The sequence below is a fragment of the Euleptes europaea genome, chromosome 15 (genome assembly GCF_029931775.1).
Source record: "Euleptes europaea isolate rEulEur1 chromosome 15, rEulEur1.hap1, whole genome shotgun sequence".
NCBI classification, from domain to species: Eukaryota; Metazoa; Chordata; class Lepidosauria; order Squamata; family Sphaerodactylidae; genus Euleptes; species Euleptes europaea.
The window spans coordinates 1,907,614-1,932,453 of NC_079326.1; the positions used below are offsets into that span (position 1 = coordinate 1,907,614).

The 24,840-nt window shown below is 46.7% G+C and overlaps 1 protein-coding gene across 1 annotated transcript in view; it reads left to right on the forward strand.

The window, feature by feature from the left end:
* The window catches only part of TNS1 (tensin 1), a 361,563-nt gene that overhangs the window by 93,283 nt on the left and 243,440 nt on the right, over positions 1 to 24,840 (forward strand). Inside the window, exons 6-14 of the mRNA XM_056861619.1 lie at positions 4,241 to 4,363; positions 4,515 to 4,579; positions 5,513 to 5,596; positions 8,587 to 8,699; positions 13,948 to 14,008; positions 15,121 to 15,196; positions 15,397 to 15,526; positions 17,498 to 17,563; positions 19,179 to 19,295. Coding sequence (XP_056717597.1) covers positions 4,241 to 4,363; positions 4,515 to 4,579; positions 5,513 to 5,596; positions 8,587 to 8,699; positions 13,948 to 14,008; positions 15,121 to 15,196; positions 15,397 to 15,526; positions 17,498 to 17,563; positions 19,179 to 19,295 — 835 coding nt within the window. The remainder of the gene's footprint in view (positions 1 to 4,240; positions 4,364 to 4,514; positions 4,580 to 5,512; positions 5,597 to 8,586; positions 8,700 to 13,947; positions 14,009 to 15,120; positions 15,197 to 15,396; positions 15,527 to 17,497; positions 17,564 to 19,178; positions 19,296 to 24,840) is intronic.

Consider the following 24,840-nt stretch of genomic DNA (forward strand, 5'->3'; position numbering starts at 1 on the left):
CAGATTTTCGATGGGATTAAGGTCTGGAGACTGGCTAGGCCACTCCAGGACCTTAATGTGTTTCTTCTTGAGCCACTCCTTTGTTGCCTTGGCCGTGTGTTTTGGGTCATTGTCATGCTGGAATACCCATCCTCGACCCATTTTCAATGCCCTGGCTGAGGGAAGAAGGTGCTCACCCAAGATTTGATGATACATGGTCCCGTCCATCGTCACTTTGATGCGGTGAAGGTGTCCTGTCCCCTTAGCAGAAAAACACCCCAAAGCATAATATGTCCCCCTCCATGTTTGACGGTGGGGATGGTGTTCTTGGGGTCGTAGGCAGCATTCCTCCTCCTCCAGTTGATGCCAAAGAGCTTGATTTTGGTCTCATCTGACCACAACACTTTCACCCAGTTCTCCTCTGGGTCATTCAGATGTGCATTGGCAAACTGCAGACGGGCCTGTACATGTGCTGTCTTGAGCAAGGGGACCTTGCGGGCTCTGCAAGATCTCGGTCCTTCACGGCATAGTGTGTTACCAACTGTTTTCATGGTGACTATGGTCCCAGCTGCCCTGAGATCATTGACAAGTCCCCCCCGTGTAGTTCTGGGCTGCTTCATCACCGTTCTCATGATCATTGCAACTCCACGAGATGAGATCTTGCATGGAGCCCCAGACCGAGGGAGGTTGATGGTTAGAGTTGGGGTTAGGGTTAGGGTTGTCACCTTCTCACCAAGCTGCTTGGCAATAGTCTTGTAGCCCAGTCCAGCCTTGTGCAGGTCTGCAATCTTGTCCCTGACATCCTTGGACAGCTCTTTGGTCTTGGTCATGGTGGCTAGTTTGGAATCTGATGGATTGATTGCTTCTGTTGACAGCAGAACCCTAATCTGGCTGGTTGATAGGGGATCAAATACTTATTTCACTCATTATAATGTACATCAATCTCTGACTTTTGTCTACTGGGTTTCTGGGGTTTTTCCTGTTGTTATTCTGTCTCTCACAGCTACAATAAACCTACCATTAAAATTATGGATTGGTCATTTCTTCGTCAGAGGGCAAACGGGCAAATTTAGCAGGGGATCAAATATTTTTTTCCCTCACTGTAATTTACCACCAAGATTTGGTTATACAAAGATCTCATCCTTAAGGGATCATTTAACACACAGTGATGCTTTACCCCCCAAAAATCCCTAACTCCTGTAGGCCATTATCATTGTGGTCAATGTAACATGTATCCATATTCCCTACCAGTTAAGGAATTTAAGAACCCAGTTACCAATTTTTGCTTTAAGCTTTGACAATTCTCCAATTGAAATAGTAGAAATGTTATATATTTAATTAGGTGCCCATGTGGTCTACTTTATGTAGGAAAGACAACTAAACCCATTAAGCTAAGAATTGGTGAACACAGGTCAAGGATACGCAATAATGTGGTTGAAGCACCTTTAGTTGAACATTATAAAAAATGCGTCATTCTGACACTGATATTCAGTTTTTTGTTATTTGGCAATATATGCCTAAACCCTATACTAGACAAAACATAGATAGAATTCTTTTACAACAAGAAAATCGCTTTATTTTTATTTTTAATACGCTGTTTCCTAATGGATTGAATACAGCCTCTGATTATTCTTTTTTTTTTAAAATAATTTCATTGTCTGCTAATTCAATTGTGTATTTTGGATATACATACTATACTGTATGATTTCACTTTGTAAAATGCCCTTTATCTTTAATGTACTTGACACCGTTTTCCAATTAGCACGTTATAGTTCAGACACGCATGCTTACGGTTGAGAACGCTAATAGCTTTCCAAAATGAATACTGTGTGACACTGTTCACTGGCAATTTTTTATGTATTGACTCCTTGTTAAAAGTTTATCATGTTATAATGTTAACTGAATTATTTATATTAATATTAAGTTTTGTTTAAATTTATATTTGTTATATAGAGATAGCAGTCATCTCATGCCTGCTTGTCAGCCCAATGGTCAAAGCCAAAGCGAAATAGGAATTTACCGGAATCTTATCTCGGGCCAGGATTATTTTCTACAAGGGATATACATCCCATAAGGGGCAACGCCAGCCCTGACATTACTACAACTTTTTAGTTCAACATAATTTAGCCGGGAAACGGCAAACGGAACACAGCCAAGAATCGGCTTGCAACTGCTTTTGTTTTAAATCGGTGCGCGGCTCTTCATGCCTGCAAGTGACGTTCCTATTCGGTATACATTGGGAGAATCTACCCGGTGAAACTTCTATCACATTTCGGGACTTAATTGTATTTTGTTCTGTTCTGCAATAATTTTATTTGGGTTTATATAACCGCCAAGTTGTAAACATTGTAAATATATATAAAGTGTATGTTGAATTGCTTCATAGCCATCTCTTCTTGATATGGCAGGGGAAGTTTGGTCAACTCTGACCCTTGAAGAATAGTCAGTATATACTAGAAACACAAGCCTTTGGCTTGCTGTTTCCAGGCTTTTCTTTCCATTACAAAAACCTCTGCTATATTGTTTGCAGTTTTGTTTAGGATGTGTTGTTTGATTATTATATTGAATAAATTCTGCACATGCACAACACAGTATCATAGTTATGTCAGAGACTGTAACAAAGGTAACTTTAGAAGAGTGGAGTTCCACTATAACCGTTCAAAGCACAGTGAAAAGGTAGAACCAAAGGATTTGTTTATTCATGATGCCCTGAGCCTGGCTTGAGTCAGGCATTGAGGACGGAATAAAAATCCAAACAAATAAAATAAATAAAATAATAAAAATGAAACATGTATATCTCACCTTTCCTTGTGGCTGAAGGTGGCTTACAACATCGTACAACAATAACACCCCCAACCTAATAAATCCTAGTAAAGCCAAGGATTGCAAGTAGGGTCTTAAAATTTAACACTTACATGATACTTCTTAAATATTCAAACTTCTTTATGAACATTATTTCATTCATAATTACAACAAACCTTTAACTCTGTCAATATTATTCTCCCCACACTAGACCTGTTGATCAGGAGAAAAGTGGGGTGTAAATATTTTAAATAAAGTACATAAATGCTTGCCCCTTTCCAGAGGATACTGGAAATGGTGTGTGCACACATTTTCAAACAGGAACTTTTGAGTGAGTTGAAAGGTGTCTTTCCAACCTGTGTGGAGGACCTGATTAAAGTTCATGACTGCTCTGTCTCCACCATCTATAGGTGCCTCCAGCCCCACTGGAAAGCTATTTTAGCAAACAGGTATGTTCTAAGCTAGCTCAATACTGAAAGGCCTGGATCTATAACAACTAAGGGCCCATTTCATTGTCACTGTCCCTGGAGAAGGCTGCCAAACATTAATGAAAAACATTTAGAAGCTGCTTATGGCATGCAGCTCCTCAATCACATACTGGGACTTTGTGCCAATGATGCTTGCAGCAGGAATATGGAGTGCTGGGTGTCCGGGTACAGGATGCAATTGAGGATCAGGTGGTAAGATTCTTTTTTTTAATTACACTTTCTACTTGGAACATCACTGCAGGGAAGTACTTGTCTCTAAGTGGAGGTTTTATGCTTAAATTGGACTTTATGTGATGGAGTTTGAAGAGACATTTAGAGTGCATTCTGTAATTCTATCATGTATGCCAAGTTTCTGTGGTCACTTCCCTCATTCTGTGTCAATGCCTGTATATGACTGTTTTGTTCTGGCTTTGTCAGAGGGCCCATGAACTTTAAGGGCCAAACATGATGTTGTTTCTTACCATATTACTTAGGGTGGTTATTTCATGCTGATGCAGTACATCTTTGCTCTGGCTAGAAGAATGCCCGTCAGATTAGGAGCAGAGACCTGATAGAAAGAGTTTCCTTTCACTGAAATGTGTTGAACATCTTTTTTCTTGGTTTCTGGTCTTCTGCGTTCATGACAGTATAGCATCACATGCCCTCTCTTGGAGATGGGGATCTTGGGTTACTGGGCAGGGAGTTGCATGGATTTGCAGGGTCCAAACATTTTGGAACCTGAGGCAGAAAATCAAAGGTAGTGCAAACATAATAATAGAGTTAACAGCAGACAATTTGGTATCTTACAGTGGTACACCCAAATTTGATACCTGAAATTACCCTTCCATATGATAGGGTCAGCCCTTCTGACTTGTGTGCTTTACAGCTTTGTAAAACATCGTCTTCCATGCAAACATATTCACCATTTTCTTTAACACTTGCCTTTCTCTTCTTCCTCTTGCTTGGCAAACCTCTCTCTTCTTGCGCTGCAGGTGCTGGATTTTGGATGGCCTGACTTGCACACACCTGCCCTGGAGAAGATATGCAGTGTCTGTAAAGCCATGGATACGTGGCTCAATGCTGATCCTCACAATGTTGTAGTCCTCCATAATAAGGTGAGAAGAGGAAGGAGGTTTCCCATAGGATTTTCAAGCCTGATGCCAGCTCCTGATTAGGGGTTTATCCATGTCAAGAGGGACAGCTTTGTCTTCTACAAGGCCCCATCGCTAGTGATGTTAACTCTTGCTTTGTTTTCACCTCCTTCAGGGCAACAGAGGCAGAACAGGAGTTGTTATTGCTGCATACATGCACTACAGCAACATTTCAGCCAGGTGAGGGAATGTCTCTTTTTTGTTTGATAATGGGAAGTGGCTGTGGTTCAGTGGTAAAGTGTGGGTATCTTCTTTGCATAAAGAAAGTCTCAAGCTCAATTTGTGGCACCTCCAGTTAAGAGGATCAGGTGAGGATGATGTGAAAGACCTATACCTGAGCCAGAGAGTTTCTTCCAGTCAGGGTAGGCAATACTGACCTTGATAGATGAATGGTCTGACTCAGCTTCATGTGATTATGATGATAATGGGGGCTGGGATTGGTAATGGAACCTCTGAAGATGTGGCATGCTTATATTTGGTCCCAGCAGTTTGGAAACCTCAAGACTTTGGAGAGCCACATTCTGAAGCATGTGCCTAGCTTTCCCATCGTCTTACAGGCACCCATGCTCTCCAGTGTGCAGCATCCAAAATGACAGTGCTGGTATACATTTCTATGATGCTATCTGGAGCTTAGATGAGTTGGGTCATTTCTCTCTATTCTTTCCTCTGTGTGTGCAAGACAGAAGTTAGCCATAGCCCTTTGGCAACTAGGAACAGCCTCTCTGCCTGGTCCATAAGGGAGTGTCAGGCCCTGAGGAAATGTCTCTCCAGGGATGAAGGAGGGCAACCAAAGTGAAACTAGAGAGACAGACAAGATCAACAAGGAGTGATGAGAGCATACAATATCAGCTCATGCCCCAAGGATGCTAGCAATGGAGTAAAGAGAGACTGAAGACTTTAGAACTTGCATTGTTCTATTGGCCCAAGATGCCTAGACATTTTGGCACTTGACTGAAAAAAGTAGGATCCTGGGTAGCGGTGGGGTGGTAAAGACTTGAAAAAGCCCTAGTGAAATCTTCTAGTGAAGCTTCTTGTTATAAATCATTACAGGAAAGAAGGAAGCCTCTTCTTTCCTGGCAACTGACACATCTAATACATCTATTTATTGCACAGTGCGGACCAAGCTCTTGACAGGTTTGCCATGAAGAGGTTCTATGAAGACAAGGTGATTCCAGTGGGGCAGCCATCACAGAAGAGGTCAGTCTGACTGGGCATCTTCACCCATCTTTTGATGCCCTCAGCCTACATGTGTGGGAAGTGTTTTAGGTATCAATTTAGCTAATATACATTTAAGGAAATTATGCCTTTGTGTACTGGAAAAAGAATATTCATTAATTTGCTTGGCTTTCAGTGGCTAGTCAGAGATGCCCTGTTTAGGGATGAAGTGGAGACCCAACCAGAATGTGGGCCAGAACTATGACTTCTAGCATTTCTTTGTGCCTACACCCATGGGGTTGTAGAAATCTGTATGTGCACACTGAACCTGTGCTGGCATCTGTTGCTTATGAGAGTGGGTATCTTAAAAAAAACAACAGTTGTTATCTATCTTTTTCCAGCCTTCCTTCTGACATTTCAGCCAACATCCAACTGAACATGGCCCAACTGAACATGGAATCAACAAAACAAAGGCAGCTATACCTAACCCGTAAAACAGGCTAGGAACCTAGAAGGTTGAGCCACAATAATTAAAAATATTACAAATATATATTTATTATTAAGTGCAATTGTGCTTTAAAAAAGTTAAAAACAGAAACCTCAAAAGGTGAATTTCATACATATGAGGAATCACATGAAACAGCTAAATTGGTTGCAAAATAAAAACCACCAAGACCATATGCATTTCAGCCGATAGGGCCTTCTGCAGTGGTCACAGTGCAGTGTATACACACATCTATGATCAATAAATAACATAATCTTTGTAACATTCAATACAGGTTGTATGTGAAACAGTGCATTATTGGGGCTCCAGATATAGATAAAAGTAAACTCAGGCCTGAACTCATCCCGGAGCTCCCATCAATCACATAAATAAATGTGATGCAACCTTGCTGCTATTGGCTGCACAACTTCCAGCGTGTGTTCGTGTGTCAACTGGTTGTGACCACTGAAGAAATCCCTATGGGCTGAAATGCATATGATCTTGGTGGTTTTTATTGTACAACCAATGTTGCTGTTTCCTGTGATTCCTCATAAGTATGAAATTTTCCTTTTGAGATTTATGAGATTTAACTCTTTTAAAGTGTAATTAGAGAGCTTCGTGGCCAGAGTGGTAAGCTGCAGTACTGCAGTTCAAGCTCTGCTCACAACCTGAGTTCGATCCCTACGGAAGTCGGTTTCAGGTAGCCGGCTCAAGGATTACTCAGCTTTCCATCCTTCTGAGGTCAGTAAAATGAGTACCCAACTTGCTGGGGGTAAAGCGTAGATGACCGGGGAAGGCTAATGGCAAACAACCCATACAAAAAATCTGCCTAGTAAACGTTGGGATGTGACATCCCCCCATGGGTCAGGAATGATCTTGTGCTTGCATTTAATAATAAATATATATTTGTAATATTATTTTTAATGATTGTGGCTCAACATTCTAGGTTCCTAGCCAACTGAACATGGTTCAGGCTATCCGTATTGGAGCTAAAAATGTAGAGGAAACAAGGTTTCTGTTTTCTCCTAACATCAATTTACAAAAGCAGGGAGCTGGCAGTAGTTTGAGAAGAGGAGATACAGAGAATGGAAACAAATGCACAAGACAGGCTGCTATGATATATTAGCTTGGGTACACATGCAGATGTGGCAGGTTGCAAAGAGATGATCTCTGTTGACTTTTTAAAAAAGATGCAGGTTGAAAGAGACGGCCTGTGGTACATTTTCAGTCTGTTTCACTAGGTGGTGCTGGAGCCCCCCCTCCCCCCCCCCCGTTATATCAGCCCTGGTGTGTTGCTTTGTTTTGACAGTGGCACATGCTTTTGGAATGTTTTCCTGGTGTCTCATTGGAGCAGACAGCAAGACTCCCAGAGAGGACTAGTTTCCCTCTCCCACCCCCAGATGTATCTTTGTTTTTCCATGTATGTTTATTTCCATGCATAGCATATTCCCATGAATCAAGAGCTGCTGTTGGGCAAATCAGAACTATCTGGAAGGAAGAACAAATCTATCCTTCAGCCTTATTATCTGCTTGCAGGCCTGTCAGTGGAGCAATGGCAAATCCTGAGAGTCCCGGTGTCTTGTGCTGTTGGATTATTCCTCTGCTAGCTGGTTGCTCAAGCAAATCTTACCCATGAAATGATGAAAAACAGCCTTCTTTAAGCAACAGATCCCTGAGCACAGGCACCTCCTCCCTGTAATCATCTCTATCATCTCTATGTGCCATTAAAAAACCCAAAAACTCCAGTTCAGAACAATGTGTATATGATGGGAGTGGGCAGAATAAAGCACATAACACCCATTATTCAATAAGTTCATTGGTTGCCAATATCTTTCTAGGCCCAATTCAAGATACTGCTTTTAACTTTTAACCCCCAAAACAGTCTGGGCCCAGAATTCCTGTGGGGAGCATCTTCTCTTATGTAGACCTTCCTAAGTTTTAGTCAGCCAGTGAGGCCCTGTTGACAATTCCATCACTGTGGGAGGCACGGTGTTCTCAGTGGTAGCTCCAATATGGTGAAATCCTGCTAGTTCTTCAAATATTTTAAGCCATATAACATTTTTGTACAAGCAAAAATAAAATAAATACATATCATTTTGAAATGTTGCTTGGGGTGTCAGAGGCCAGTGCTGGAGCTACCTTTGAGAAGGGGACTGAATAGAAATTTTTGGTTGCTTCTTTCCTTGGCATATATGTTGTGGCATTTTCTTGCCCAGATCTGACAGAACATTGTATGCCTGATTTTTCAAATATTAATAATGTTAATAATGATCAAACACATTATATGTTTGGCACATGTGGATGCAGATTCCGGGATCTTTGTGGTTTCAGCTCTCCACATGGCACCACAACCTCTCAGTATGCAGTATTACAAAGAGCACTCCGGTCGTTTATGAATGGGTATAAGGAACGTATGAACATAATAGCACAAAAGGTCCTGCTAGTTGCCACCTAAGCTGTTTGAACAGGCTCGTCTTTCTTCTCTTCACGAAAGCTTCAGTGTTCTGCAGAGCGCCCGCTTAACTGCCTGATTTGGTTTCTTCACTAGATACGTCCATTACTTCAGTGGTCTGCTGTCTGGCACCATCAAAATGAACAACAAGCCCCTTTTCCTGCACCATGTCATCATGCACGGAATTCCCAACTTTGAGTCTAAAGGAGGTAACTGCCACGTATCTTGACCTGTTGCAGAACACAGATAACTTCCCAGAAACTGAAGGGCTCAGAAACTGCAGAGCTTTTCCTTTTCTCTGTAGGCCTATGTTTCAATCAGAGATGTAGTTGCCACTGAAACATGTGAGAGAAAGAGACGCATGCACATTTTTGAGAGCGCTGTGGTTTTTCATTACTCCCTTTGTTGAGGGGCCAACTAGTAGAGCTTTTAGTACTTCGGGCAAGGCAAGGTGTGTCCCAACTTCAAGGGCACAGTCAGTTTACCAAAAGAAACCTCTGCTCAGATTGTTTTGTGGGACACCACAGCTATTACTGCAAATGCAGATTGAACTGCAAGGAACAGCACAATTGCTACACAGTATTGTTTTCACAGTTATTGTTATGTATGTACATAGTTAGGCCAATATGCGGGGGAAACTTGGGAGCTGAGTCCCCGACGAAGGATCCTAATCCTGCACGCGCCATTGGCCCAAGCCGGCACGCGTCATTGGCCCTAAACCGGCACGCACCATTGGCGACCCGGGGTTGTTCCCCCACATCACGGATCAGGGGGGGAGTGGCCGCAGGCGGCCAGGGGGGCATATAAGCGGGGCTGGTTTAAACAGTTCTCTAGTTCTGTTCTTCAATAAACGCGTTGTTGTTGGAACTCTGTCTCGACCTCGTGTGTCCTCCCCACGCGGACTTAACAGTGGCGACGAAGGCTGGTAGGCAGTCCGGCTCTCCTGCTGAGATCACTCTCGCTGAAATCACCTTCGATCTTCCGCGACCTCACAGTGCCCGGTAGGCAGACCGACTCGCCTTGCTGAAATCTTCCGACACACGAAGAGATGCAACACCTTGCACGATGGCCACCAAAGGCTCGATGGAAGCATTCGACACCGCCAACCCCAGCGAGTGGGAAAGCTACGCCGACCACATTGCGTTCTTTTTGGATGCCAATGATGTCATGGATGCTGGCAAGAAGCGCTCGCTGTTCTTCAGCATGTGTGGCCCTCGGACCTTCCAGCTCGCCCAGTCCTTGCTGGCCCCCGCTAAGCTGAGTGAGACGCCATTCGACGACATCATGGTCGTGCTGGGGAACCACTTCGCACCCCAGCCCACACAGCTCACTTGCCGCCTGGCCTTCCACCTGTGGGACCAGGATCCCGGCGAGTCCGTCGCCGCATACCTCGTGGCCCTCCGCCAGACTGCCCGTTTCTGCGCCTTCCCGGACCTCGATGGCACGCTGCGAGACCAGTTTGTCTTCAGACTGTGGAACGAGAAGGTGCACCACAGACCCGTCACCAAGAAGGATGTCTCCCTGACTGCAGCCGTCAAGGAAGCCATGGCGGCAGAGGCCTCAACGCGGGCTGACCGTCTGGGTGACCGGGGCTCTGCCCCCCTCCGTCGGCTCCGGCTCCCATCCACTACGACAGCGCCAGCGACAAGGATGAGGCACACAAGATGCTGCCTGGGGGCACAGGTCGTGGGGCCCAGTGGCTCGCCCGTGCGCCAGCTGCGGTGAACCTCACAACCGTCACACTTGCCGATTCCGCCATGCAGAGTGCTGGGGCTGCGGCAGGGTGGGCCATGTCACCAAGGCCTGCCGGTCTGCCAAGAAGGGGCACTCGCCGGGACCTGGCAAGAAAGATGGCGCCGCCCAGCTTGTCCACAAATTGGCCGACGGTGACCGTTTGTCGCCGTGCCGCTGCCGTCACAACGTCCGGAGCATCCAGCTGCATAAAGTCCACGGCGTGGAGAAAGTCTCCGTCACCATCCAGATTGAGGGCACCCCGTGCGAGATGGAGGTCGACTCAGGGTTGGCCCTTTCCATCAACTCCATGGACACCTTCCGTGACCTGGAGCGCCGCGCCACACTCCCAAAGCTGCAGCCGACCGGCATCATTATCATCTCCGACTACCAACGTCTCGAGTGCCGGTCCGGGGTGTCACCCACGTGAACTTACGGTTCCAGCAGTTCTCGAGCCGTCTCTGCCTCGTCGTGGTCGACGGGCCCCGCACCAGCCCTATGGCATCAGCGCTGTCCTCAACGTCCTGTTGCCAGATGGTCGGGAGGCCCCGATCGCCTTCTACTCCCAGACTCTCTCCTTGGCGGAACGCAACTATGCCCAGATTGACCGGGAGGCACTCGCCATTATGGCCGGCATCAAGAAATTCCACGATTACGTGTACGGCCGTCCCTTCACCATCATGACGGACCACAAGCCGCTCCTGGGCCTGTTCGTGCCGGATCGCCAGACACTGCAGATCCTGTCCCCCCACATGCTCCGCTGGTCAATCTTCCTCAACGCCTATGACTTCAGGCTCCTGCATCGACCCGGGAGGAGCATCACCAATGCTGACGCCCTCAGCCGACTGCCGCTCAATGGACCCGACCCTTCCCCGGCCCACGACGTACTCCTGCTGGAGACCCTGCTGGAGCCGCTCCTGCACGCAGCAGACATCGCCGCCCACACGACGAAGGACCAAACCCTTGCCTGGGTTCTCAACTGGGTGGGGAAGGGGTGGCTGGCAACCCGGCCGGACGGGGAGTTCAAGCCATTCGCCACCCGCCAGCACGAGCTATCCCTACACAAGGGCTGTTTGCTCTGGGGGAGCCGGGTCATGGTCCCAACCTCCATGACCGCCCGAGTAGTTGTTCAGGTGCTGCGGCAGCTCTTCGCGATGCACGGATTGCCGGACACAGTGGTCTCGAACAACGGGGCCCAATTCACATCAGCCGAATTTCAAGAATTCATGGCGAACAACTTGATTCGTCACGTGACCTCCGCTCCGTTCCACCCCGCCACCAACGGCCAGGCCGAGCGCATGGTGCGCACAACCAAAGACGCGCTGGGCCGCATCATCCACAGAGACTGGGACGCGAGGATGGCGGACTTCCTCCTGACACAGCACATCACCCCAAACTCCATGACCGGCAGGAGCCCAGCCGAACTACTCATGGGCTGCTGCCCAAAGACCCTTCTCAAACAGCTACACCCCGACCTCGTGCCAGAGTGTCCGGCCCACAAGGACTCAACTGCCAACCCGAGAGTCATAGAGCAGGACGACCCGGTCTACACCCGCAACTACGGAGCGGGCCCAGCCTGGATCCCGGCCACAGCCCAGGAAGCCACCGGTCTGGTCTCCTACTGGGTCGCCAGCCCAGAAGGTTTTGTCTTGCAGTGGCACATGGTCCCGTCCATCGTCCCTTCGATGCGGTGAAGGTGTTTTGTGGGGGTGTTTTGTCCTGTCCCCTTAGCAGAAAAACACCCCCAAAGCATAATATGTCCCCCTCCATGTTTGACGGTGGGGATGGTGTTCTTGGGGTCGTAGGCAGCATTCCTCCTCCTCCAAACACGGCGAGTTGAGTTGATGCCAAAGAGCTCGATTTTGGTCTCATCTGACCACAACACTTTCACCCAGTTCTCCTCTGAATCATTCAGATGTGCATTGGCAAACTGCAGACGGGCCTGTACATGTGCTGTCTTGAGCAAGGGGACTTTGCGGGCTCTGCAAGATCTCGGTCCTTCACGGCGTAGTGTGTTACCAACTGTTTTCATGGTGACTATGGTCCCAGCTGCCCTGAGATCATTGACAAGTCCCCCCCGTGTAGTTCTGGGCTGCTTCATCACCGTTCTCATGATCATTGCAACTCCACGAGATGAGATCTTGCATGGAGCCCCAGACCAAGGGAGGTTGACGGTTAGGGTTAGGGTTGTCACCTTCTCACCAAGCTGTTTGGCAATAGTCTTGTAGCCCAGTCCAGCCTTGTGCAGGTCTACAGTCTTGTCCCTGACATCCTTGGACAGCTCTTTGGTCTTGGTCATGGTGGCTAGTTTGGAATCTGATGGATTGATTGCTTCTGTCGACAGCAGAACCCTACCCCTACCCCTAATCTGGCTGGTTGATAGGGGATCAAATACTTATTTCACTCATTATAATGCACATCAATCTCTGACTTTTGTCTACTGGGTTTCTGGGGTTTTTCCTGTTGCTCACAGCTACAATAAACCTACCATTAAAATTATGGACTGGTCATTTCTTCGTCAGAGGGCAAACGGGCAAATTTAGCAGGGGATCAAATACTTTTTTCCCTCACTATATATATATGATGCAGAATATATATATGATCAATTACATTATTGGGACAACTATCATTAGCAACAACTATCATTAGCAAAATATCATTAGCAACAACATGTTATGGGTTTTACGGTGAAGTCTTATGTAGAGCTACTCCTGTCAGAGTCCCTTGAATTAAACGTGCTTATACTGCAGTGACTGCATAGGTGTTCACTGCTTAAATGAGTACCCTCTGGAGAAGCAGTGACTTGTGGCTATTACATGACATAGGAGTCACAGTAGACTTCCAGTAATAGTGAGGTTGCATAAGCAGCTGTAGAGAGGCAGGCTGCATGATGGCCCTGTTATACCTGGCTAGATGGAATGGTTAGTATTAATGTGCCCTGTGTCACCACTGCTGGAAGAGGTTTTCAGAGGAAACAGATCTTCTGCGAGGAGTGCTGTTTCTAGCTTTTCCAAGACAGTGAGGAAAACTGAAGTTCTGTTGCAGCAATTACATCAATCACTGTGTAATAGCAATGGGGAAATTACAGCAATTGAAAGGGAGAAGGGCTTTGCTCCTTTTGTAATTTGGCCACCCAAATTTTTTTCAGTCACTCAGTAATGGTGCTTTAACACTGTAGAATGAACACTTCCCTAAAGTGTGTTAAGTTATTGATTTTTTTCAAGGACATAAATGCACCAAGACTATCTGAAGTCAGTAATTTATGAACAGGCTACACAGCTTTTTGTGTGAATTTTCCTGAAAATAGTGAGAACCTCAGTCCTCATTCTGACTTTGGTTGCATACCTCCATGCAGCAGGCCTATCAATTGAGTTTTGCCCAAGCAAAAATATGTTCTGTTTCTAGTTGCTTGGGGGGGGGGGGCACTCTGTATATGTTTCTGAAACAGAGGGTTGGGCAAGATACCTTCGAGGGGAGATCTAAACCTCTTATGAGTCATGGTAAAGTAAGATGCTGCACAATCCTGTTGCCTGACAGTGCCCCACATCTATCACTGTTCTAGAGCTGGCCCCCTGTTAACTAGAGGGCAGGAAGTTTGACCAAAAACCTCTTTTCTGGGCTAGACTGTTTGTTTTGGCCTCTTACTGTTTGCACTCCCTTCTCCATAGCTAATCTCCCTGACTAATGAAAGCCCCTTTCTCTTTATCTCTGATTTATGTTTCCTAGGATGCCGACCCTTCCTCAAGATATACCAAGCTATGCAGCCTGTCTACACATCTGGAATATAGTAAATATTGCCTTGACACTAGTCTTTTGATTTCCTGCACTCAGATTCCCTTCTGTCCCTGAATATTTGAGCATACATGGGTGGAAGTGGGATCCTGGAGGGCTCTTACTGCTTACCAGACTGTGCTTTGCTCTTGGGACGTCTTTAGAATCACACAGCCATGCACCTTGCCTTGGGAGGTTCATGAAAACCTGAAAAACAGGGAAGCAGTCTCATACTGAAGCCTCCTTAAACTGCATAGGAATAGTAAATAGCCAGAGGGGCATCTGCAGTAACACTCAAGGGCTTCCAACTAGAAATGGGAAGGCCTGGGGAAAAACCATAAAAATTGGGGGGAAAACAGGGTTTGTTTGTTTTTTCCAAAGGTGGGGGTTTTTTTGGGGGGGGCGGGAAAAAACCTGTTTCCCCCCCAATTTTTCCATTTTTTTCCAGGCCTTCCCATCTCTATTTCCAACAATGGGAGAAGCTTTTATGTCTCTTTCATGGAGGACAACCTTGTTCTCCTCCTGGAGCTTAAAGCAGTTGTGGATGGGGGGGGGGGGGATTTCTGGTCAGGGAAAAGGTTCAGGGGGTCCTGATCCTGATTGCCGCCCTATTCCTGATGCTGCTTCTTACAGTTTATCTGCCTGAAATTCTGATAATGGACTCTGTCACATACAGTTTGGCCTTAAGTTTTGCCACAAGAACTGACTGACTCAACAGAGGAACTGTGGTTTGTACAAGCTACCTGTGGTACACTCGGGGACAAACTGTCTGAAGATAAGTTGGTACAAACATTCCAGCCAGTCATTTTGGTGGCTAGTTTTAACTCTGTACTGTTTGCTCCTGGTTGTGTTGGTCTGCTGTCCTGGGTACTAACTGGTTTCCATGTGGTGGATTCTTCTAGTCCAAATGGATCACTGTGGGTGGCAAAGCAGCCATAGCACAATGGCAACAGGTGTAGCATCTGATTCCTATGCTAGGTGGTACTTCTTCTGTAAGGTGAAGTTTCCACCAACTTTCATCTTACTGTTACAGAGGGAACCTGCTATCTAGGCTTATCCTAAGGAAGTAACATCCCAGCTAAGTGGTTGGCTACCCTCCTTGCTTAGTTTCCTTCTTCTTCCATACAGCAATGTGCAAGGAGACAGCCAGACCAGCATCTGCATCACCATAGAGCCTGGACTGCTCCTGAAGGGAGACATCTTGGTAAAGAGTGTCATGTTTCTGTTTTCTACCAGTGTGGATGCAGCTTCCACTGGTGATTTTTCCACAATTAAAAGCTGCAGCCCGTAATCTGCTTTGGATGCATGTAATAGGTTTTTTGGGGGAGGATAAAATAGTTCATTTTCTCACTGGCATATCTCCAACCTGATGACTCTTTTCTCCCCTGTTCCCACCCCTGACAGCTGAAATGTTATCATAAAAAGTTCCATAACCCGACCCGGGATGTGATCTTTCGAGTGCAGTTTCATACTTGTGCTATTCATGACCTGGCCATTGTCTTCAACAAGGAGGACTTGGATGATGCTTTTAAAGGTGAGAATTGTTGGAGACTGAGTTTTCCTGTTTAAATTCACATAGGCCTCCTTCTTAACAGCATTTGGAATCCGTCCAGTCGTTATGAGATACACACACACACTTTCATAAATCAACGCAGGGAATAACTTTTGTTACAGTCTAAGGCCTGGTCCACATATTCATGAGAATTAGGTGGCTGAATGCTGCAGGTGGACAATTGCATTGTGGACTGTAGTAGCCTTGCGGATTAGTTTTGGATTACACATGTTAACAGATCACTTCAGGATACAATGGTTCCACATTAACATTCCACACCCTCATTAGCACATTATCTTGGTACTTACAGGACAATGATTAGCGCATTACCTTTAATACTTTGCAGGACAATGACTCAGCTCAATGACCCAGACAATGACCCCCCTTCTGACTATATATTACTTTTCCTACACACTTGACACTGAGAGACACTATCCTTCAGTGTTACTCCTCTGAAGATGCCTGCCACAGCTGCTGGCGAAACATCAGGAAAGAAAATACCAAGACCACGGTCACACAGCCCGGATAGCCTACAAGAACCAATGAACTCTGACCGTGAAAGCCTTCGACAGCATTGTGAAATGTTTCACCAATGTTAAAAAAATCATTGTAAACAGAAACCTGGTGCAGAAGCAAAGATGGGGTAGCTTGTATTTCGCAGAGAGTATTTTATGCAAAGACACAATAAAAGCTGGAATACCCCTTGCTGTCTGGTGGTGTGTTCTACCACCAGGGTTCTACTACCTTATTGTCACCTCATTCTCCTGCATGTGTGAACCAGGCTTTAGGCTTCAGATATCTGTCTGTCTGTCTGTCTGTCTGTCTGTCTATCTATCTATCTATCTATCTATCTATCTATCTGTCTGTCTGTCTGTCTGTCTGTCTGTCTGTCTGTCTGTCTGTCTATCTATCCGTCTATCTATCTATCCATCCATCCATCCATCCATCCATCCTGATTTTTTAGTCACCCAAGGGGTGACTTGCAACATTTAAAACAACATCATAACAAATAAGTTAACAACCAATAAGATCAAATAATACATATAAAATTAAAATATATAATGGAGCACCATACCACTATCAAATATATATATCTCAAATATCATATATTGGGGAGGGTCCATGGCTCAGTGGCAGAGCCTCTGCTTGGCATGCAGAAGAAGAAGAGTTTGCTTTTATATGCCAACTTTCTCTACCACTTAAAGGAGAATCAAACCGGCTTACCATCACCTTCCCTTCCCCTCCCCATAACAGACACCCTGTGAGGTAGGTGGGGCTGAGAGAACTCTGTGAGTGCTGTGACTGGCCCAAGGTCACCCAGCTGGCTTCATGTGGAGGAGTGGGGAAACAAATCCAGTTCACCTGATTAGCCTCCACCGCTCATGTGGAGGAGTGGGGAATCAAACCCGGTTCTCCAGTTCAGAATCCACCACTCCAAACCACCGCTCTTAACCAATACACCACGCTGGCTCAGAAGGTCACAGGTTCAATCCCTGGCATCTCCTGTTAAAAATACCAGCAACAAGGTGATGTGAAAGACCTCTGACTGAGACCTGGGAGAGCTGCTTCCAGACTGAGTGGACAAGACTGACTTTGATGTACTGATGGTGTGATTCAGTATAAGGCAGCTTCATATGTTCATGTGTCCATACCTGTAGCTGTGCTGGTATCATCCTTGGGATTAATCATCCTGAGACAACAAGTGAAACATGCCAGTTCTGGCAGTAACAGCCATGGCAGTTAGCAAGACCTTTTTGTGATGGCTCCAGAAACCCTTTCCCCAAGATAATTGGACAGCAAAATTGATAACTTTATGCTAGTATCCCCTAAAGGATCTCTTCTTTCCGTTGACCACAGTTTTCCGTTTAAACAGGGTGTGTGCTCTGTATTACATGTCATAATCAGCATGGACATATAGTGATATTGAATATGTTGTTTTCTTTTTCATTGCAGATGAGCGTTTTCCAGAGTATGGGAAGGTGGAGTTTGTGTTTTCATACGGCCCAGAGAAGATTCAAGGTAAAAATGTAATCTTTTGCTCAACAGTTTGCTGATAAAATCTCATGTACATTCCAACTTGGACTCTGCATTACAGTGACAGGGTCAGATCGTGCCAGGGTGCCAACTTGTCTAGCTGTTTGGGATACTTTTAAGTTTATTCATTTTGAGGATGTGGACAGCATCTTTGGAAGGCTGAAGTGTACTACCTGCTTGTATGATCCTTGCCCTTTCTGGCTATTTAAATCTGTTGGTGGGGGGAGGGTGCTGGCTGACTGGGTATGAGAGGTAGTTAATGTCTCCTTGAAACAGGTTATGGTGCATCTACTTCTAAAGAAGCCTACCCTAGACCCTAGGAGAACTCAGTAACTGTCAACCAGTTTCAAATGTTCCATTCTTGAGCAAGGTGATTGAATGGGTGGTGACTGGCAGGAGTGTGCATTTGGCTTTGCTAACCTCCCCACCCCCCTAAGCCAGAAAATACCTTTTTGACTTTTTTCAGCCAACCAAAAAGGCGCCCTTTGACAGCAGTGAGAAAAGCTGAATCCGAAAATCTCTGGGGGGAAATCGGCTTTTTTGGCATTTTGGGATTCCCTATAGGCTTCACTGGAGGCATTTACATTCCACTGAAGCCTATTTAAGGTAAAGGCACCAAATTTGCAGCATAACTGCTGGTGACCCTCCATAGAAGAACCCCTGAGCTTGGGGGTCCAATTTTATCGGTTCCCAACGAGGGTGCCCCATCCATCCTCCATTGTTGTTTTCCAATGGAGGAAAAATGGGGGCCCATAAAATTGAACCCCCTGACCCAATCTTAACCAAACTCGGGTTGTTGTAAGGAGAGTCACCAGCAGCCATGCTGCAAATTTGATGCCTCTACCTAAAAAAAATCCCCCCCGAGCCCCATAGAGTATAATGGAGCAAAAACTTTTTCAGTTATCCAAGAAAAGCCGGAAATAACACATATTGGTATGGGGATTCAGCTTTTTTCAGAAATACTAAAACAATTTGGGTCTAATATACCCAAATTCTAATAATACTGATTTTTTTGGGAGCACACACCTAGTGACTGGAGAACTTCAAGCATTCTTGATGAAATGGGTTGTTTGGATCCTTTCCAGTTTAGTTTCAGACTTGGCTATGAGACTGAAACAGCCTTGGTCACCTGGTGGATGACTGGCACCCGGAGATGGACAGCAAGAGTCCGACACTGTTAATTCTTCTGGACCTCTCAGTGGCTTTTGATACCATCAGTCCTGGTATCCTTCTGAACTGTCTTTCCAGGCTCGGATTTGGAGGCACTGTTTTGGGGCAGTCCTACCTGGACTGCTAGTCTTGTGTTGCTCCTGCCTCCCTAGTTCCACTTCCTTGGGTAGATTCCCTGGCTGTAACTTGACTCAGGCTTTAGTTTCTTCATGCATCAGTTCCTTTCATCTGACAAATTTCTGGATTCTCCATCCTTAATCTCATCATGCACGCTCACATCTGTGTTCCAGTGGCCCTACTGCTCTCTTTTATTTCTTCTCTGCTTCCTTTTACGTTTGTTTTTTCCATCCCTCTCATTTCTCATACAACTGATTTCTTCCATCAGTGAACGCAGGTTTGTTACTGAAAGCCTTCTGTCTTTGCTTCAAAGGCATGGAACATCTTGAGAATGGCCCCAGTGTTTCTGTAGACTACAACACCTCAGATCCACTCATCCGCTGGGACTCCTATGAAAACTTCAACATGCATCATGAAGATAGCCTGGAGGGTAGGTGGACACATCTCCCATTACATATAACTTGGTTTTCAGGTACAAGCACACTTGTATACTACCAAAATTATTTCAACTCATTTAAAAACAAGTATTTTCTGTATATTATAGGGATATTCCTAGGATTTCCTGTTTCTCTGGATTGTATAAAACACAAGGATTATCTTGAAGCTTGCTAGCTAAGGATATGTCTGTATTCCTGCAGCCATTTTGATATGGTAGAAAATGCCATGTTAAAGGAAGCCACTCTGTAAGAATGAAAGTGGGATATTTCCACTAGCAGTTTCGTGGGGTACTGTCTGGATCCCCTGCTAAAGCTCTCACTCTGAACCATCATGCAACATATATCTCCAGAGCCAGAGTAACCACAGCAAAAGTCATTTGTGAAGAAGCACCGTGAGCATGATTGTACTTGCTGGATGGGGGAACTCCAAGAATATTTCAGCTAACATAGAAAGTGATTAAATAGAGAACATTCTAATGAAGCCATAGTTCAAACTGATTGCATTTTTGAAGGATGCTGTGATACATTTTGAAGACACAAAGGCATATGCGGGAAACTCTGGTAGGACTTGTTACTTTGTGCCAAGGATAGATGCCCTCAAGGTCTCCAGGCAAGGAATCAGTCTTTAATTCCTTTCTAATTCCTCTAAAATTGCAGTGGTGCATTTATTTAAGTGTAAAAAGGGGTGTCGTGGACAGAAGAAGAAGAGCCAGCATGGTGTAGTGGTTAAGAGTGGTGGTTTGGAGTGGTGGAGTCTGATCTGGAGAACTGAGTCTGATTCCCCACTCCTCCACATGAGCGGTGGAGGCTAATCTGGTGAACTGGATTTGTTTCCCCACTCCTACACACAAAGCCAGCTGGGTGACCTTGGGCAAGTCATGCTCTCTCAGCCTCACTCACCTCACAGGGTGTCTGTTGCGGGGAGGGGAAAGGAAGGTGATTGTAAGCCGGTTTGATTCTCCCTTAAGTAGTAGAGACAGTCAGCATATAAAAACCAACTCTTCTTCTTCTTAGTTAGTCATACAGGGTCAATATGGGGTCCTTTCTACTGCTTCCCCTCATCTCCAGGTGTAGCACCATTTAAGGAAGTGGAAAGTATTTGTGAAGTGCTTCTTTGAGAGTGTATGAAAACATTTCAGAATGAAGGAAATGAAGGCAGTACTGAGAGTACTGGCAAATGGAAGAGGCAAGAGATCTGACATGTTTCACATTTGGGCTCCCTTCCAATAGTCCAATGTCCTGTACAGCAGGTTGGTTACCTGCTCTTTTTGAGACATCAGCTGTGGAAACGGGAGGGGGTTCATCCCAATCCTCCTTCTATCCCCTGGCTGGCTCTTCTGCTGCTTGAAGCCCACACTGGTCTGTCCTCTTTGCCTTTTCTCTGACTTTTAAAGGCCAGGCTAAAGAGGAGGTAGGTCCACCCACAGCCCACAGCCCTCACAGGAGCTTGACCCTTCCTACAACACCTGGAGAGGTGATTGGCTGGTAACTCCTGCTTCATAATTCCCTATTTTAATCCCTTCCTTCCGTAATATAACCTAATAATTGCCTTCCTGATCTCTGTCACTCTGCTGGGCCATTGTTGGACCCTGGCTGAGTAGCCATTGGGGTTCATGCCATGGCCAGAATGCTGACACCTAGTGGGGCAAAAGGCTTAGCTATGCCTCTAATGGGAATCAGGGGTACTCCCAACAAGGTCTTTGTTTAAGAGGAAGGCCAAGATGAGCAGAGAAATTAATCCCTAAAAGATGAAAGAGTAATAAGTACAAACATCAACTAAAATTGCAGTGGTGCACTTATTTAAGTGTAAAAAGGGGTGTCGTGGACAGAAGAAGAAGATGAGGAGGAGAAGGAGTCAATTTCTATATGCCAACTTTCTCTACCACTTAAGAAAGAATCAAACCGGCTTACAATCACCTTCCCTTCCCCTCCCCACAACAGACACCCTGTGAGGTAGGTCGGGCTGTGAGAGCTCTAACTAGCCCAAGCTGGCTTAATGTGTAGGAGTAGGGAAACCAACCTGGTTCACCAGATTAGAGTCCACCACTCAACTCTTAACCACTATACCAAGCTGGCTCAGTATCAGGAAAGATACTGATATAGTCTAAAGCAGCACGTTTAATAGGGTATCTGAAGAAGCTCAATTACTGTTATCAGTGACTAAATCTATAGGATTTATACCTCACTGAAAGGTATGTTTCCTTGTTAAAATTAGCCACCACAAAGTAATGAGGCAATCTAATTGAATTAGTTAAATTCTTTTTATTGCTAGCTTCAGAATTATTAGTATTAAATCAGTATAAATGCAATAAATGTAACAGAATATAAGCAAAACAAGCTAGTTTACAAAGTATCACAGTTCTAAGTTTTACAGAACAAAACATGATATTTATACTGTATTTTTTGCTCCATAAGATGCACCTGACCATAAGACGCACCTAGTTTTTAGAGGAAGGAAAACAAGAAAAAATATTCTGCCGAATAAAGACCCCTGTCCGGTTTCCAGGGAGTCCCTAGAAGCCGGGCAGGGGTCTTTTAACTGCTCTGCGCTGCCTGCCTAAGCAGCGCAGAACAGTTTTACCTCCCCCCCCCATTCCCGGTACGAGGCTCAGCTGTTGGGCGGGGACCCGCCCGGCTTCTAGGGACTCCCTGGAAGCTGGGCGGGGGGGGGGGGTCTTGAAAGTGTTCTGCGCTGCCTGGGATGGAAACTGAGCCTCGGGACCTGGAAGCTCTGGAGGTTAAACTCCTGGAGGTTAAACTCCTCCGCGCTGCCATCCAGGCAGCGCAGAGCAGTTTAAAGACCCCCCCCCCCCGCCTGGCTTCTAGGGACTCCCTGTAAGCCCGGCAGGGGGGGTCTTTAAACTCCTCTGCGCTGCCATTCCAGGCAGCGCAGAGCACTTTCAAGACCCCCCCCCCGCCCGGCTTCCAGGGAATCCCGGCGGGGGGGTCTTTAAACTCCTCCGCGCTGCCATCCCAGGCAGCACAGAGCACTTTCAAGACCCCCCGCCCGGCTTCCAGGGAGTCCCTGGAAGCCCGGCGGGGGGGTCCCTGGAAGCCCGTGTGTGTGGGGGGGTCTTTAAACTCCTCTGCGCTGCCTGGGATGGCAGCATGGAGAACTTTCAAGACCCCCCCCCCCCAGCTTCCAGGGACTCCCTGGAAGCCGGGCGGGGGGTATTTAAACTTCTCTGCGCTGCCTGCCTAGGCAGCGCAGAGCAGTTTAACCTCCCCCCCCCCGTTCTGTACAGGGAATCCCTGGAAGCCGGGTGGGGGGTCCCCGCCCAACAGCTGAGCCTCGGGACCGGGAAGCGCGGGAGGGGGAGAGGTTAAACTGCAGGTGGGGATGATTGAGTTTTGCAGAGAAAGGGGCCTCTTCTTCTTCTCTGGGCCCCTTCTTCTTCTTCTTCTTCTCTGCAGAACCTACCCCCCAGGCCCCACCCACTGGCTGGAGCAGGAGGGCTTGAAGGCCTCTCCCTTCCCACTTGCACCTAGATATGTGCAAGAGTGGCGTAATGGGGAAGGGGCCGTGGTTCAGTGGCAGAGCCTCTGCTTGGCATGCAGAAGGCCCCAGGTTCAATCTTCGGCTTCTCCAGTTAAAGAGCCCGGGCAGGTAGGTGATGTGAAAGACCCCCTGCCTGAGACCCTGGAGATCTGCTGCCAGTCTGAGTAGACAATACTGAATTGGATGGACCAGGGGGGGGGTCTGATTCATTAGAAAGCAGTTTCATGTGTTCATGTGTATTTTGGAGGGGGCTGTGAGCTCAGTGGCGGAACCTCTGCTCAGCATGCAGGAGGTCCTAAGTTCAATCCCCAGCGGCATCTCCAGTTAAAGGGACCGGGCAGGTAGGTGATGGGAAAGACCCTTTCTGCCTGAGACCCTGGAGAGCCATGGGGAGGGGGCTGTGAGCTCAGTGGTGGAGCCTCTGCTGGGCATGCAGGAGGTCCCAGGTTCAATCCCCAGTGGCATCTTCAGTTAAAGGCACTAGGCAAGTAGGTGATCTGAAAGACCCTTTTCTGCCTGGGACCCTGGAGAGCTGCTGCCGGTCTGAGTAGAGAGTACTGACTTTGATGGACCGAGGTGGGGGGGACTGGTTCAGCAGAAGGCAGCTTCCCGAGGAGGGGCCCGTGGCTCAGTGGCCGAGCCTCTGCTTGGGCATAGCAGGAGGCCCCCAGTTCAGTCCCCGTGGGGCGCCTCTGCTCCCACCCGCCCCTGGCCCAGGCGAGCCCGGCACTGCCCGGCCTCCGCCTCCCCCCCTCACTGCACGGAGGCTGGGCAGGGCGGGTGGAGAGCGAGGCCAGATCCCACCGCCCTTCCTCCTTCCCTTCCGCTCTCCCGGCCTCCGTGCAGCGGGGATCGCTGAGGGGGAAGTGGGAGAGGGAAGAAAGGAAGGCCGGGGGTGGGAGTGGGGTAGGCCTGAGGGGGAGATGCCGCCTTCGCCCGTGGGGGGAGGGGGCTGGTGGGGGAGGGGAAGCCAGGGCGGGGGGGGGAGGGGAGCCCCTTCTGGGGAGACCCTCCTTCCTTCCCGCCCGGTGAAGGAAGCCAGGCCGCGGGTCTGCTTACATCTGGCGCCAGCCGCCCAGGAGCCCAGCAGCAGCAGCAGGAGCCGCCCCAGCACCACCATCTTTGACCCCCGGCCCAGGCCTCCTTCCTGTGAGGACTCCCGGGAAGGGGGGCGGTGGGGGTTTAAACCTCCCCCCCTGCGTGCTTCCCTGTCCTGAAACACCCCCGCCCCGCCCAACAGCTGAGCGAAGGCGGCGTCTCCCCCTCAGGCCTACCCCACCCCCCACCCTGGCTCTGTCTTCTACCATATTTGCTACCCCTCCCAATTTAGTATCATCTGCAAATTTAATAAGCATCCCCTCTATTCCTTCATCCAAATCATTTATAAAGATGGTTTTTAAAATAATTTTTTATTATTTTTCCAAAATTATTGATCACATAGTTTAACAATGACATAAACAGTAAAAAGTAAAAGGTAATAGGTAACATATTAAAATTATTGACTTCCCCTACATCTCCCTTCATCTTGTAATAAATTGGTAATCTCCTTTGCACAAAATTCTAATCCTAATACTATTGTTGATATTTATTGATCTCTTTAACATTTATATTTTCCAAGGAAAAAAAGAATTAATGATTAATAATATCATATAAAGGAAAGAAAAAAGGAAATAAAAATAAAAAGAAGAAGAAAAGAAATAATCCACGCAGTCAAAAGCTTTGCTGTAATCTATGAAACAGAAGCTGATTTTCTTCTGAAATTCTCTTGTATGCGCCAGTAACCAGAGTATATTTGCAATATGATCTCTAGTGCCTCTTCCTTTTCTGAAACCAGCTTGAACATCAGGCATTTCTCGTTCCATATATGGTAACAGCCTTTGCTGTAAGATTTTGAGCATCACTTTACTGGCATGAGAAATTAATGGATGGCCCAATAGTTGCTGCAATCTTTGATGTCTCCTTTCTTAGGAATTGGAATGTAAATGGATCGTTTCCAGTCTGTGGGCCATTGTTTTGTTTTCCATATCTGTTGGCCTATT